General features: G+C 35.6%; 1 protein-coding gene across 3 annotated transcripts in view; it reads left to right on the top strand.

The window, feature by feature from the left end:
• Window positions 1-14,212, top strand: part of DGKB (diacylglycerol kinase beta) — an 808,203-nt gene that overhangs the window by 585,874 nt on the left and 208,117 nt on the right. For all 3 annotated transcript variants that reach the window (XM_056117996.1, XM_056117994.1, XM_056117995.1), the window contains one exon: window positions 3,442-3,532. In XM_056117996.1, coding sequence (XP_055973971.1) covers window positions 3,442-3,532 — 91 coding nt within the window. The remainder of the gene's footprint in view (window positions 1-3,441; window positions 3,533-14,212) is intronic.

Below are 14,212 nucleotides of genomic sequence, written 5' to 3'. Positions count from 1 at the left end.
TCGGATATGTACTTGGTGAATATCCTTTCCCATTCTGTAGGCTGTCTTTGTATTTTGGTCACTGTTTCTTTTGAGGTGCAGAAGCTTCTTAGTTTAAGATAGTCCCATTTGTCTATCTCTGTTTTCACTTGCTTGGCCAGTGGTGTGACAGCTTTGAAGATACCATTAGCTTCAATATCATGGAGAGTTTTGCCGACTTTGTCTTCAATAAACATTATGGATTCTGGTCTGATGTTGAGGTCATAAATCCATTTTGATCTTACTTTTGTGCATGGTGTTAGGCAGAGATCTGAGCCCACTTTTTTGCATGTAGCCATCCAATTTTGCCAGTACAGTTTATTGAAGAGGCTTTCCCCGCTCCATTTCACTTTTCTTGCCCCCTTATCAAAGATTAGATGATTATATGTTTGGGAGGAAATGTCAGTATATTCAACTCTGTTCCATTGGTCTGCAGCTCTGCCTTTGTTCCAGTACCATGCTGTTTTAATTATTACTGCCTTGTAGTAGAGTTTGAAGTTAGGGAGGTTGATTCCTCCCATTTTCTTTTTCCCAAGAATTGCTTTAGCTATTCATGGAGGCTTATTGTTCCATATAAATTTCAGGAGTGTTTGCTCCATTTCTTTGAAGAATATCATGGGTATCCTTATAGGGATTGCATTGAATTTGTACAGTACTTTGGGAAGTATTGCCATTTTGATGATGTTGATTCTCCCCATCCATGAACAGGGGATATTTTTCCATTTCCTCGTGTCCTCTTTTATTTCCTGAAGTAGCGTTTTGTAGTTTTCTTTGTACAGGTCCTTTACTTCCTTAGTTAAGCTGATTCCTAGATACTTGATTTTCTGGGGCACAATTGATAGAACCACACCCTTTTGATTGTCATAGTAATACATTATAATTTGCAGTTAGGGAAAATAATGCCTCCCTTCTTTTTTTTTATTTACACTAATAGTTTTGGCTCTTGAGAGTTTTTCAGTTCCATAAAAATGTTAGCAGCATTTGTTTTATGCTTCTAAGGAATGCCATTGTTATTTGTTAGGAATTGCACTGCTCCTATGCAATTGAATCCAGAAATGACTTGGGTAGAATGATTATTTTATGTTAGTTCTTCCAATACATGGACATGGACTGTTTTTCCATTTTCTTTTTGTCTTCTAGCTCTTTTAATAGAAACTTAAAGTTTTTGTTTTACAAGACTTTCACCCCCTTTGTTGATTCCTAGGTCTTAATTATTTTTTTCCCCTTTATTTTATTTTATTTTTTTTAAAGTTGTAGATTTACAATTTTTTGTGCTTTGGTTTCAATTATACAATGATCAGATACCCATCCCTCCACCAGTGCCCATTTTCCACCACCATGGATAATATCCCTCCCACCCCCATCTCCCCATCCCCCCTGTCTCTGTGGCAGGGCAATCCCCTGTGTTCTCTCTCTCCTTTTGGGTGTTGTGGTCTGCAAAAGAGGCATTGAGTGGCAAACATGTTCAGTCCATAGTCTACTTTCGACATGCATCTCCCCTCCTGGGAGGATCCTCCAAACATCCTTTATTTGGTGCTCCCTTCTCTATCTGAACAGCCCTTTCCTCTAGGATACCCGGCTGGCCTCTAAGTTATGGAGTAATCCTCCTGGTGCTGATCTCAGCTATTCTTGGGTATTAATCTCATACTTTGTTACTTTATATCCCCCAGATGAATGCAATCTTTCTATGTCTATCCCTCTATTTCTGACTCATTTCGCTTAGCATGATACTTTTCATATTGTACCACTTGTATGTAAATTTCATGACTTCATCTTTGTGCCCCAGAAAATCAAGTACCTAGGAATCAGCTTAACTAAGGAAGTAAAGGACCTGTACAAAGAAAACTACAAAACGCTACTTCAGGAAATAAAAGAGGACATGAGGAAATGGAAAGATATCCCCGCTCATGGGTCGGGAGACTTAACATTGTCAAAATGGCAATACTACCGAAAGCATTGTATAAATTCAATGCAATCCCTATAAGGATACCCATGACATTCTTCAAAGAAATGGAGAAAACACTCTTGAAATTTATATGGAACAATAAGCCCCCACGAATAGCTAAAGCAATTCTTGGGAAAAAGAAAATGGGAGGAATCAACCTCCTGAACTTCAAACTGTACTACAAAGCAGTAATAATTAAAACAGCATGGTACTGGAACAAAGGCAGAACTGCAGACCAATGGAACAGGGTTGAATACACTGACATCTCTCCTCAATCATATGCTCATCTAATCTTTGATAAAGGTGCAAGTAATGTGAAGTGGAGTAAGGAAAGCCTAGGTCTTAATTATTAATGCAATTATAAAATAGTGTTTTAAAACACTTTTTATCTTACTTAGTGCATGAACCTGGAAGTGCAAAAGATGTTCGTGCATTCATTTTATCCACCTATTATACTCTATGACTTTAAATTTCTACATTTTTGATGGAATCTTATTAGTGCTTATTTAGTTCTCCTATGTTATTATAATATCTTATTATTTCATATGAAAAACGACAATATCTTTAAAAATAATTGTCATTCCAAAGTTAATATTTTATCTTTAACATTTTATCTTGTATCTCACCTGCACGGCAAAGCCTGGCAAGCTCCCTGTGACGTATTCAATATGCCAAACACAGTAAAAACAAGTCTCACGATGGAGATGTTACTGGGCCCGCTCGAGCAAATCGACGAAGAATGGGAGGACCGTGACCGTGACCATACAACACTTTTTAATGTGCTATCCAACTACAATTGCCAATTCTTAATGAATACATAGCCATCTTGAAAAATATTAACATATTTATGCTTACTTTATTTTTCTCATGAAAATCCCAGATATTTTTCTCTTGGGTAGGGCATTTGCCTTGCAAGCGGCCAACATGGCCGAGCCGAGTTCGATTCTTCCGCCCCTCTCGGAGAGCCCGGCCAGCTACTGAGAGTATCTCGCCCGCACAGCAGAGCCTGGCAAGCTCCACGTGACGTATTCGATATGCCAAACACAGTAACAACAAAGTCTCCAATGGAGACGTTACTGGGCCCGCTCGAGCAAATCGATGATCAATGGGAGGGCCTTTACCTTACCTTTTAATAATTACAAAAACATCTGGTCTAAAATCAATTTGCCTAAAAACAAACTAAGAACCGGAGCCTTATAATATTTTTCTTTAATTTGAACAACCAAAATATAGAAAATTCAAAGATGTACTTGAATCTATCAGAGCAACACATTCCTATAATCCCCTCAGGGACAATCTTACAGTTTGACACCAACATTTAAGCTTTGAAAATTATATGACCATTTATTACATTATGGATGGAACATGTCCTCAAACCCTTTCTGTCACTTACATTATAAGACAGAGCTATCCTATTAAAACAAGTCTTTTCTGTAATAGATAATTCCCTAAACTTCTGCTTCGTTTTTCTTTTTCAGAATGAAGAACAAATTTTGGTATTTTGAATTTGGCACATCTGAAACCTTCTCAGCCACCTGCAAGAAGCTACATGAATCTGTAGAAATAGAAGTAAGAAAAATGAATTCTCTTTTTTTAAATACTGTGGAAAGCTTGAATTTAGTATTAATATGTCTTTTGTAGCATTGGATGAATTTTATTTAAGGAATCTATGTAGCTCTCTCAATATTCTAAAATGTCATTTTTGTCACTGTAAATCTAGCTCTGTAAGTTTGAAAAATCTATAACTTTTAATACAATATAAAAGAATAAGAAGTGAAACAGCTTTAGAAATCAGTGGAGCTATGTGTGGATAGAAGAATGTATGAAGAAAGTCAGTTGCAAGTTATAGAAAAAGTCTTATTATTTTCAGGTCTCAATATCTTATAACCTTTAAGAAAACACTAAAGTTGTTCTTACTTTTATGAATAAAAGTTAAATGATACTTTTCCATTTCATTCCCATTCATTAAGTAGATTTTCTTAGTTCTCAAACTTAACATTTCCTCATTACTTTTAAAGGAATTAGAAATGCCAGAAAAGAGAACCAAAAAGTGAGAAAAGATACGCTTTAAAAATATTTGGAGCAAACAGGTCTACCAAAAATATATAGACACTTGTTGAACTTACACTGTGGATATTGGCTATAAAATAAAATTATTTTTATTGGGATATTATAGCATCTAAAGAAAAAGGAACACCTATACTTTAATACATGATAAACTAATTTAAGGAACAGAATTATGAAACAGAAGAAGCAATGTCTAGCTGATATAATTGAAAATATATCCCTTAATATTTTGATTTTAAAATGGTATGTATAATGTGCTTACTGAAACCTAAATTATTAGTGGTATATGTTTAAGTAGTAAGTTGTATTCATGCATTTAAAATAGTGATAAACCATAGAGGAGAACAGAGGTTCTAGCTAGGGTTTTATTACACTATGTTTCTAATGTACTGATAGTGATAATAACCATGAAATAGATTGCTTTAGAATGTTACGCTTAATCCCATATGGTCCCCTGGAGCACCGCCAGGAGTAATTCCTGAGTGCAGAGCCAGGAGTAATTCCTGAGCATCTCCGGGTGTGACCAAAAAAAAAAAAGAAAAAAATAGAATGTTAAGCTTATTGAACTGTTTTTCATCTTTATTGGTAAATAACTTGAATTATTAGAAGTAGAATTGGAGGCCATAGATTGAAAAGTTTTCCTACAGACTGAATCAGTTATAACCATGAACAGGAACAGAATCACAAAAAATTGAAAAATGAGGTCAAACATTGACATTCTGTGATTATTTGTCTTGAAGAGAAATAAATGTGTATGGTTCACATGTATTTATATAATTATGTATGTAACTATTATAAATTATCTAAAAAATCTTTTTCTGCCTTAAATATATTTAGTACTGAACCCGCGCAATAGTATAGTGGGTAGGTTGCTGCCTTGCACGCAGTAGAGTGGGATTACATCCCTGGCACCACATATGTTCCCCAAGAACCATCAAGAGTGATACATGAACACAGAGTCAGGAATAATCCTTGAGCACTGCCAGTTGTGGCCAAAACCCAACAACAAAAAGTAGTATTATAAATACATTTCTATGTAGTAGGCCTTGAACATTTCTTATCCTCAGGAAACTATACTCAAAGAAAAATTGTAGCAGAAAGGAAAAAGAAAAAAATAAAATTAGAATTTCATATTGAATATAGAGTAGTCTCTGAAGCTTCTTAGACCTCTGTTTTCAGCAGCCATATGCACCTCCTATATCTGCTGCCATGTTAATTTATTGGCCCAGACTATTGATTCCGAAGTTTCAACACCACCTGTACACAGATCAGAAAAGAAACCACAAGGTTGAAGTTTTTGATCTATGGTACCACATGGTTCACCAAGCATGGAATAACCCCCAAACACAAAGCCAAGAATAGCCGCAGAACACTACTGGGTCTGGCCTAAAATCTGAACAGAGAGAGAGAGGGACAGAGAAAAGACACTTGCCATAAGGCAGATTTTCATGCCAAGTTATCACTTCCTCCAAACTCTTATCACCCAACAAATTAGTTTAGTCTAAACATATTAACAAAATAATTCTTAAATGTGTATGAAGAATGAAAATGCTCAAAGTAACCTGCAAAACATTAGGGAAAAAAATAAAGTTGAGGTGCTGGAGGGATAGTACAGTGATTAGTGCAGATAATTTTACATATGGTCAACAAACCTTCCATCCTCCGCCCCTCCCCGTAAGGTGTTTCAAGCCCTGCCAGGAGTGATCCCTGAGTAAAAAGTTAAGTAAGCACTGAACAGGGTTGACTATATTCCCAAAACAAAATAGACAAAATTATTTAAATGAAATTGAAATACAAGCAAAACAAAATTATTAAAATAAAATTGAAACATGAATGCTAGAATGAAAGGTTAAAGTGCTTGCTTTTCATGTGGTCAACCCTGGTTCAATGCCCAGCACCATACAAGAACCTCTGGGACTGGCCCTTGAGCCCTGTCAGATGTCTCTCACCCACACCCCACCCAACCCTCCAAAAAAGAAAAGAAAAAAATAAGAAGAGATTCAATACTTAAAACTGTGTGATTCTATTAAAATTGTGTGATGTTGGCAAAAGGATAGCGAAATATTATCAATGAAAGAGAACAGAACCGCTAAATGATAATACAGCATGTAGGTTACTTGCCTTGCATCTGTCTGATCCAGATTCGTTAGCTGGCATTCAATGTGATTCCCACCAGGAGTGATCCCTGAGCATCACTGCATCACTGGGTGTGCCCCAAAGCAAAGAGAGGCAGAGAGACAGAGACAGAGAGAGCAAGAGAGAGCAAGAGAGAGAGATAGAAAGGAAGGGGTAGGGAGGAGGAGGGGGGAAGAGAATAGAGAGAGAATAGAGAATTAAGACCCTAGAAATAGATTGCCATAAATATCTAAAGTTTGACAAAGGCAAAATGTATTCCAATGGGCAGATGGTCTTTTTAACAAATAGATACCCATGGGCAAAAAAATTAATCCAGACACAGTCCTTCACCACTAACAAAAATAAGCTGAAAATGAATCAGACATAAATGTAAAATGAAAAACTGAAAAAAAAAAACCTAAAATCTAGAAGTTAACATAAAAGTAAAACAGCATGCTTTGGGTTTGGTGATGACTTTTAAAATACAACAAAGACATGATTTATGAAAGAAATCATTGATAAAAATGGACTTCACTGAAATTAAAAATGTCTCTTCTGTGAAATATCTTTATTTTTTAAAATAAAGAGAATTAATTAATAAGTCACAGAGAGAAAATGTTTGAATAAGATATAGCTAAAAAATAAGTATAGTCCAAAACATTAAGAATTCTTAAAACTCAACAATTTGAAAATGAATGACCCTATTGAAAAAGTAACGATATGTATTTATTTCATTAAAAAGGTAGTTTAAAAATAAGCACATTGAAATATTTTCCACAACATTTATCTCACATATCATTAGATAAATGCAAATTAGAACAATAGTAAGATATCACTACATTCTTGTTTTTTGTTTCTCTGGGGCCTTACACCTGGTGATGCTCTTGGATTACTCCCTTCTCTGTGCTCAAAGATCACTTCTGTAGGTGCTCAGAGGACCGAGTGGGATAGCAGATATTCAAACTGAGATCAACCATATGTAAGGCAATTACTCTAATCCCAGTTCTGTCTCTCAAACCACAGCCCCCAAATCCAATAATCTCTGGTACCCCAGTGTGCAGACTGGAAACTCTGGTGTTTCTCAGTCAAGGCTGGCAGCCTTGTGCCACACCCAACCCCATACTTTGGAAGCCCAAGCAGTCACATACACTCGTATCTGCTGCTGTGTTATCTCATTGACCCAGACCATAAATCTTGAGGTTTCAAGACCTCCTAATTCCTCAATACCGGCATCCCAGCAGGATCATACCAATTAGATGGGAAAGTAACATAGAAGCAACCAAATTCCACCAATAAAACCAGTGCCATAGAAGACTCAACTAGTAAGAAACTGTTTAGTAAATTCTTAGACAAGGACTTAACTCCATAATGTGATATAACAAATTTCACATTAAAAAATGTATTTATACATTTATTTATTTTAATACTGTAGTCCTGTTACCTAATCTATTTCAACATTTCAACTCTAAAATTATATCAGCAGTTGTGACTTTTGTTTACATTAAAATTAATTTTAAAATATTTTTTAAAAAAGAACCTGAAATTGTAATGCTAAACTATTACTTTATTGGGTGCCTTAAGCGCTATTAAAAATAAAACTTCAGAAAATTAAGAAAAAATTCAGCACTAGAAACAAATCATTTTTAAGTTATAAAAATTACATGGGGAGTAATGTAAATGTATTATTTGCAAGTGAAAGAATAAGTGAAAAACATTCTGAAAATTGCATCATATGACATTCTAAAGAAGTTAAAATTGGAGAGAGTAAAAAAAGTCAGTTTTGAGCCAGAGCAAGAGTATAGCAGGTAGGGTGTTTGCCTGGCATGTGGCTAACTTGAGATCTCCCAAACCCCACCAGGAGTGATTCCTGAGCACAGAGCTGAGAGTATAACCCTGAGCTCTACTGGCTGTGCCCATTCTACCCCTAGCCAAAAAGTCAGAATTGCAGTTGATTTGCATAATGAATGGATAGATGAAGACCAGAGAATTTTTAGAGCCTTGGAATAATCTCTCATATTATGAGAGAGGATAAATGTTCTTATTTTTGTATTAAAGCCCGTGGATTTAAACAAAACATTGAACCCGTGTATGAACTTATGAGTTTCATGTGACAATGGTGTGTCACACTGGGTGCATCATTTATATCAAATGTTTAATCTCCTGGAATATGTTGATAATAGACAAAACAAAGCATGTGTATAATAAAGGAGTATGTGGAAAATCTCTTTACCGTCTTAAATCTGTCACAATTCTGTACTCCAAAAATTGAAGTCTTAGAAATCAAGTGATGGTTTTCAAATGTTATTAATGTTCCAAAGTTAAAAGAAAATTCTAATAATATAAAATGCCATATAGCTACTTATTTAAGTAAAAAAAATGAAGAATATGATTTTAAAGTTGTAACTAACAGAGTTGGGTGGCTTTTGTTTCCCAGAGCTTTATATCTTATACACAAGACAGCTGGGAAAGATGAACTAACTTATTCCTAGTGTCATTTTACTATGTGTTCTCCAAGTATATCTTCCCAGTTCTGCATTTGCTGGTTTATTTTAGTAACCACTGCAATAGCATTATAAACTAGATCCAGCACTGTGTAGTCCTCATTCTATTATTGCACAACTTGAAATACTGGCATACATACGTGTATACATTTATGTCAATTCTAAAATTTGGTGTGTGCCATGTGTGTTTGTGTGTATTAAATATAGAGAAAGAGAGGAAGAATAGAGAGAGAAAGAGAGAGAAGGAGAGGAGAGATGGAGAGAGGGTTGAAAGATAAACTTTATGCACGGTTGATAATGCAAAATATGTTTCTCTGCTTGCTTTTTAATGAATCCAGTCTATCATACCAGCAAATTGTGCCTTTCTACCCTCAAGGTTGCTTCATAATTAAATATAACTAAAATAGCAATTTGGAAATTTGATTCTGTTTGCTGTCACTTCCTATTTGACCTAAAATTATACCAACTATAGTTTGGAAAATATATCAAGAAGAATAAAATCACTTTAGTACAAGAGTAATTCTAGTAATGGGTATTCATTTTGTTGGCAACTCTGTTTAAAAGCAACTCATTTTTTCTGTATGTCCCTTTATTTCACATTTGTCTTTCTTATAAGAAACTTACAAAACTATTAAATATTTGGAATGATATGATTATGGGCTGGAGTGATAACACAGCGGTAGGGCATTTGCCTTGTACACAGCCAGCCGGTGGAGCTGGGTTTGATTCCTCCACCCCTCTCGGAGAGCCTGGCAAGCTACCGAGAGTATTCAATAAGCCAAACACAGTAACAAGAAGTCTCACAATGGAGACTTTACTGGGCCCGCTCTGGCAAATCAATGAACAATGGGAGGGCAGTGACAGTGATATGATTATAATGATAGCTGACAACAAAAGATAAAATGTGTGCACTATTGGGGCTGGAGCAACAGCACAGCAGGTAGGGAGTTTACCTTGCACGCGGTCGACCCAGATTTGATTCCCAGAATCTCATATGGTCCCCCGAGCACCACCAGGAGTAATTCCTGAATGTAGAGTCAGGAGTAACCCCTGTGCATTGCTGGGTGTGACTGAAGAAGTAATATATATATATATATATATGTATATATATATGCACTATTATCTATACCTCATTGGTGTTTAAAATATTCATATGTAATTATATAATATAATTACTTATATAATATTTGTTATATAGAATTAAATAATATATACTATAACTATATGCTACATGGACATGCAACTGAGACTCTAATGTTAATATTTGAATTGAAACTGTCAAGTTTGGAAACCTTTTGCCTTTTGATTTTCTTTCTTACATTAGGCCAAGTCCTTGAGAAAATATAGCAGTCCTTTCGATCTCAGTGAGATTAGGCAGAATGAAAAGTCCAAACAAAGTCCATCTCCAAAATATTAAAATTTAAGTGATAGCACAGTGGTAGGGAATTCGTCTTACAAGCGGCCAACATGGCCGACCCGAGTTCGATTCCTCCGCCCCTCTCGGAGAGCCCGGCAAGCTACCGAGAGTATTCGATATGCCAGACACAGTAACAACAAAGTCTCCAATGGAGACGTTACTGGGCCCGCTCGAGCAAATTGTAATTACTAAATTGTAGCAATTAAATTCTATAGAACCTGTTGCACTGTAGTACTGTCCTCCCGTTGTTCATTGATTTGCTAAAGTGGACACTAGTAAAATCTCCATTGTAAGACTTGTTGTTACTGTTTTTGACGTATCAAATACGCCACAGGGAGCTACCAGGTTCTGCCATGTTGGTGGGATACACTTGGTAGCTTGTCCGGCTTTCTGAGAGGGGATGAAGAATCAATCTCGGGTTGACCACGAGCAAGGCAAATACCCTACCTATAAAATCTAAATTAATTATCAAGAATTAACAACAGCAATAAGTGTGTCAGGGACAAATATAGCAGATTGCAAGAAGCAATATTTATAGTGACCAGTGACACATGGAGTACCTAGAACTTTAAGCAGTAAAGCAGAGTTTCTCAGCCTTATCTGTACTTATCTGCATCAAAGTTATCCAGGATGCTCTTCAGCGTGCATTTGGAGAAACTTCACCTTGGTTTAAACCTACCAAAACAATTTTGGTCAGAGAAAATAAAACTTATGTATGAAGGAACATGTTTTAAATTACTAACATTCTGTGTGTGTGTGTGTGTATTTTGTGGTGTGTATATGTTGTGGGGTGGTGTGGGTAGGTGTAGGTACAACTGGATGAATATATAGGTAAGTATAAACCAAGTGCCTTAACCTCTATAGTCTGTCCAGCCCAAGATGAAAATTTTAAATATTTGTCAACTTGTGCTCCCTTGTAAAGATTCATATGACTTTTTTTTTGCAATAGAATTGGAGAAGTAATGTAAAGGTAGACAATAGTGTGGGACTTCAAAAGATAAACAGAAACAAAGTCAGACTCATCCCCTTCAGAACACACTAAAAAGAACATCTCATTTCATGAAAGAACAAGAAAAGCAGTGAGTCTGGGTCTGGTGTAATACTTTTGGTAAGATAAATATGCCATAATGCTTCTTAGGGATAGAAGTGGGGAGTGAAGCAGGTAAATGGGAAATGAGTAGCCAAAAAGTAAAGATTATTTTCTGGATTTTTCCATACTTATCAGACATTATTTTTAAGAAGATAACTTTGGTTCGATTCCCAGCATCCCATATGGTCCCCCGAGCACCACCAGGAGTAATTCCTGAGTGTAGAGCCAGGAGTAACCCCTGTGCAGTGCTGGGTATGACTGAAGAAGTAATATATATATATATATATATATATATATATATGTATATATATATATATGAATTAAAGAATTGTTGTATTCCAGGAGACCAATGAGACAGTATAGCAGGTAAGGCACTTTCCCTCTGTCTCATGTGAGATTCACAGTAACCCATTTACTCTCAGAAGCACTGCCAGAAGTCATCCCAGAGCACAGAGCTAGAAGCAAACTCTGAGCACAACTGGGTGTGGCCCAAAACAAGAACAAAACTAATTTTAATATCACTGAGAAACCAAAAAAAACATAATAAACTTTATGGATAGTTTATTTATGACAAAGAAACTAGGGGCACAAAATTGTGAAAAGACCTTATTTTTTTTTTTTTTATTTTTGGGTCACATCCGGCAATGCACAGGAATTACTTCTGGCTTTGTACTCAGGCATCACTCCTGGCAGTGCTCAGGAGACCATATCAGATGCTGGGTATCAAACCCGGTACAGCCACATGCAAGGCAAATGCCCTAACTGCTGTGCTATTGCTCCAGTCCCCACAAAAAATCTTATTTTAAAAAAATCATGATAGAAAACCTAAATAGCCACACCCAAAGTAATTAATTTGGGCCCACACTCCCATTTCATGCACAAATGATAACTCAAAGTGGTTTAAATATTTATATTTTAGACCTGAATTCTAAAAAAGTATAAAAGATACAACATTCCATGATTTGGGCTTTATTGGTTCCTTTAGGGATTCTATGCTATTGTTAAAACAAAGAAACCAACCTCCAAATTAAAAAATAAGCAAATGTGATTAGGGCCTGAGAGATAGTACAGTTGGTAGGGCCTTTGCCTTTCATGTGGCTGACCCTTTTTGATCCACTGCATTCCATGTGTCCCACGAGTACCACCAGGAATAATTCATGAGAGCAGAGCCATGCATAAGCCCTGAGAATCACAGCATATAAGCCTCCCCCCACAAAAAAGATCAAGCAGAAAAAAATACCCAACATAAAATAAGTGGGATTGCATCAAATTAAAGTCTTTGCACAAGGTGAAAGAAACAATAACTAAAGCTAAAAGATACCATACTTCATATATGACTATATTGATATACAAGCATCTGGAAAAAGGTCTAATATCCAAGATAACAAGAACGCAGAATTCGTTCCCCCTACCCCCTCCCACACAAATAACTCCATCAGTAGAAAAGGAAAGGAATGAAACACACCAAAAACAAGACATACATATGACCAGCAGGCATATGAAAAATATCGTTACTGATGAATTAAGGAAATGCAAATAAAAATTATAATGAGATACCATCTTACACAAATGAAAATGATCTAAATCAGAAATGCCAGAAACAAGGGCATGCAAGGATGTGGAGAAAAATAAAACTGATTCACTGTTGCTTAGAGTGTACTAGATTGACCTCTATGTAAAATATTTCTTGAAAAATAAAAACAGAACTGCTATATAATCTACCATATTCACTCCTAGACATCTATCCAAGGAATGAAAGAACACTGATTTGAAAAGATATTTGCTCATCATATTCATTATAGTGCTATTTACAATATATATCTGGAAACTACCCAAGTGCCCAATGAAAATGAGTAGATCAAGATGTAAGTAATAGAATACTCTTCATTTCTAAGAAAAGATATTATGACTTTTCTACAATGTGAACATAATTGGAAAGGGTTATGCTAAGCAGAATAAGTCACAAAGAGAAAGAAAAAAATTGGCAGATTTCCTTCATGTGATGTAAAAATAAAGCAAAAGAAGTTAAAGTAAACCTTGACAGTTCAGAAAGATAGTACAGCACATAGATTACCTGCCTTCCATGTGACCAACATGGGTCCAGTTCCTGGCACTATATGGCCCCCCAAACTAGATGTGATCCCTGAGCACAAAGCCAGAAGTTAGCCTTGAGGACTGCTGTATGTGGCCTAGTACCTTCCTGCAAATAAAACAAACTTTGAGACTCTGACCATTGAATTGATGTTACCAAGTGGTTTGGAGATAAATATGCCAAAAGAGTCAAATGGACTGTGATAGAGAGATATTGAAACTTCTTGGTGGATATTATATAATAATATTGGTCTGAGAGATATGCCTAATTGTACTAGTCTTATAAACCTATTTTACCTCAATAAAAAGAGATTTAGAAAATAATCGTTCTACTTGTTCGAATGGCTATGTTTGATAGCTGAAGGTCTTTTCATCATCATCATCATCATCATCATCATCATCATCATCATCAAATCAACTATGTTTAGCAACTATGCTTTACAACTCTTCTTTGGAATCAGTCTGGAATTTTCCTGTATTCTGTACTTAATAATTTTTTGCTTACTTTCTCATGTCAGCCTGTAACATTTTGATGGATCTCTTTCAGTCATTCACAATTAGCATTTCTATCATGTAAAATGCATACGATGAACCGATTTATCACACTTTGTAGATAAAACTTATAAAATAAATTTCAAGTACTATAAGCTTCACAGGGAAATGTTAGGGAAAGATATCAGCCTTCAAGTATCAAATAAGATACTGGTAAGCCAGTTACATATGTCTATCGATTGTAATTGGTATATTTGCTGCTATAGTTTTCTGCAAATGTATGAGTAATCTTGTCTCATGAACTACATATGCATTTGTAAAAATTCTTCTAAAATCAGGTTTAGCTAAAAAGAAAAAGCAACACTATTTCACTGAGTAAAACTGATTAATTTTTATCTGAACCAAGCACAGAATTGTATTCACTATAGACAAATATTTACATATTATCTTTTTTGTATCCTAACAAATTTTGTATT

This window comes from Sorex fumeus, unplaced genomic scaffold, assembly GCF_029834395.1.
Source record: "Sorex fumeus unplaced genomic scaffold, SorFum_2.1 ptg000037l, whole genome shotgun sequence".
Taxonomy (NCBI): Eukaryota; Metazoa; Chordata; class Mammalia; order Eulipotyphla; family Soricidae; genus Sorex; species Sorex fumeus.
Note: the sequence above shows the minus strand (reverse complement) of the source record. Positions and strands in the feature narration are given on the sequence as shown.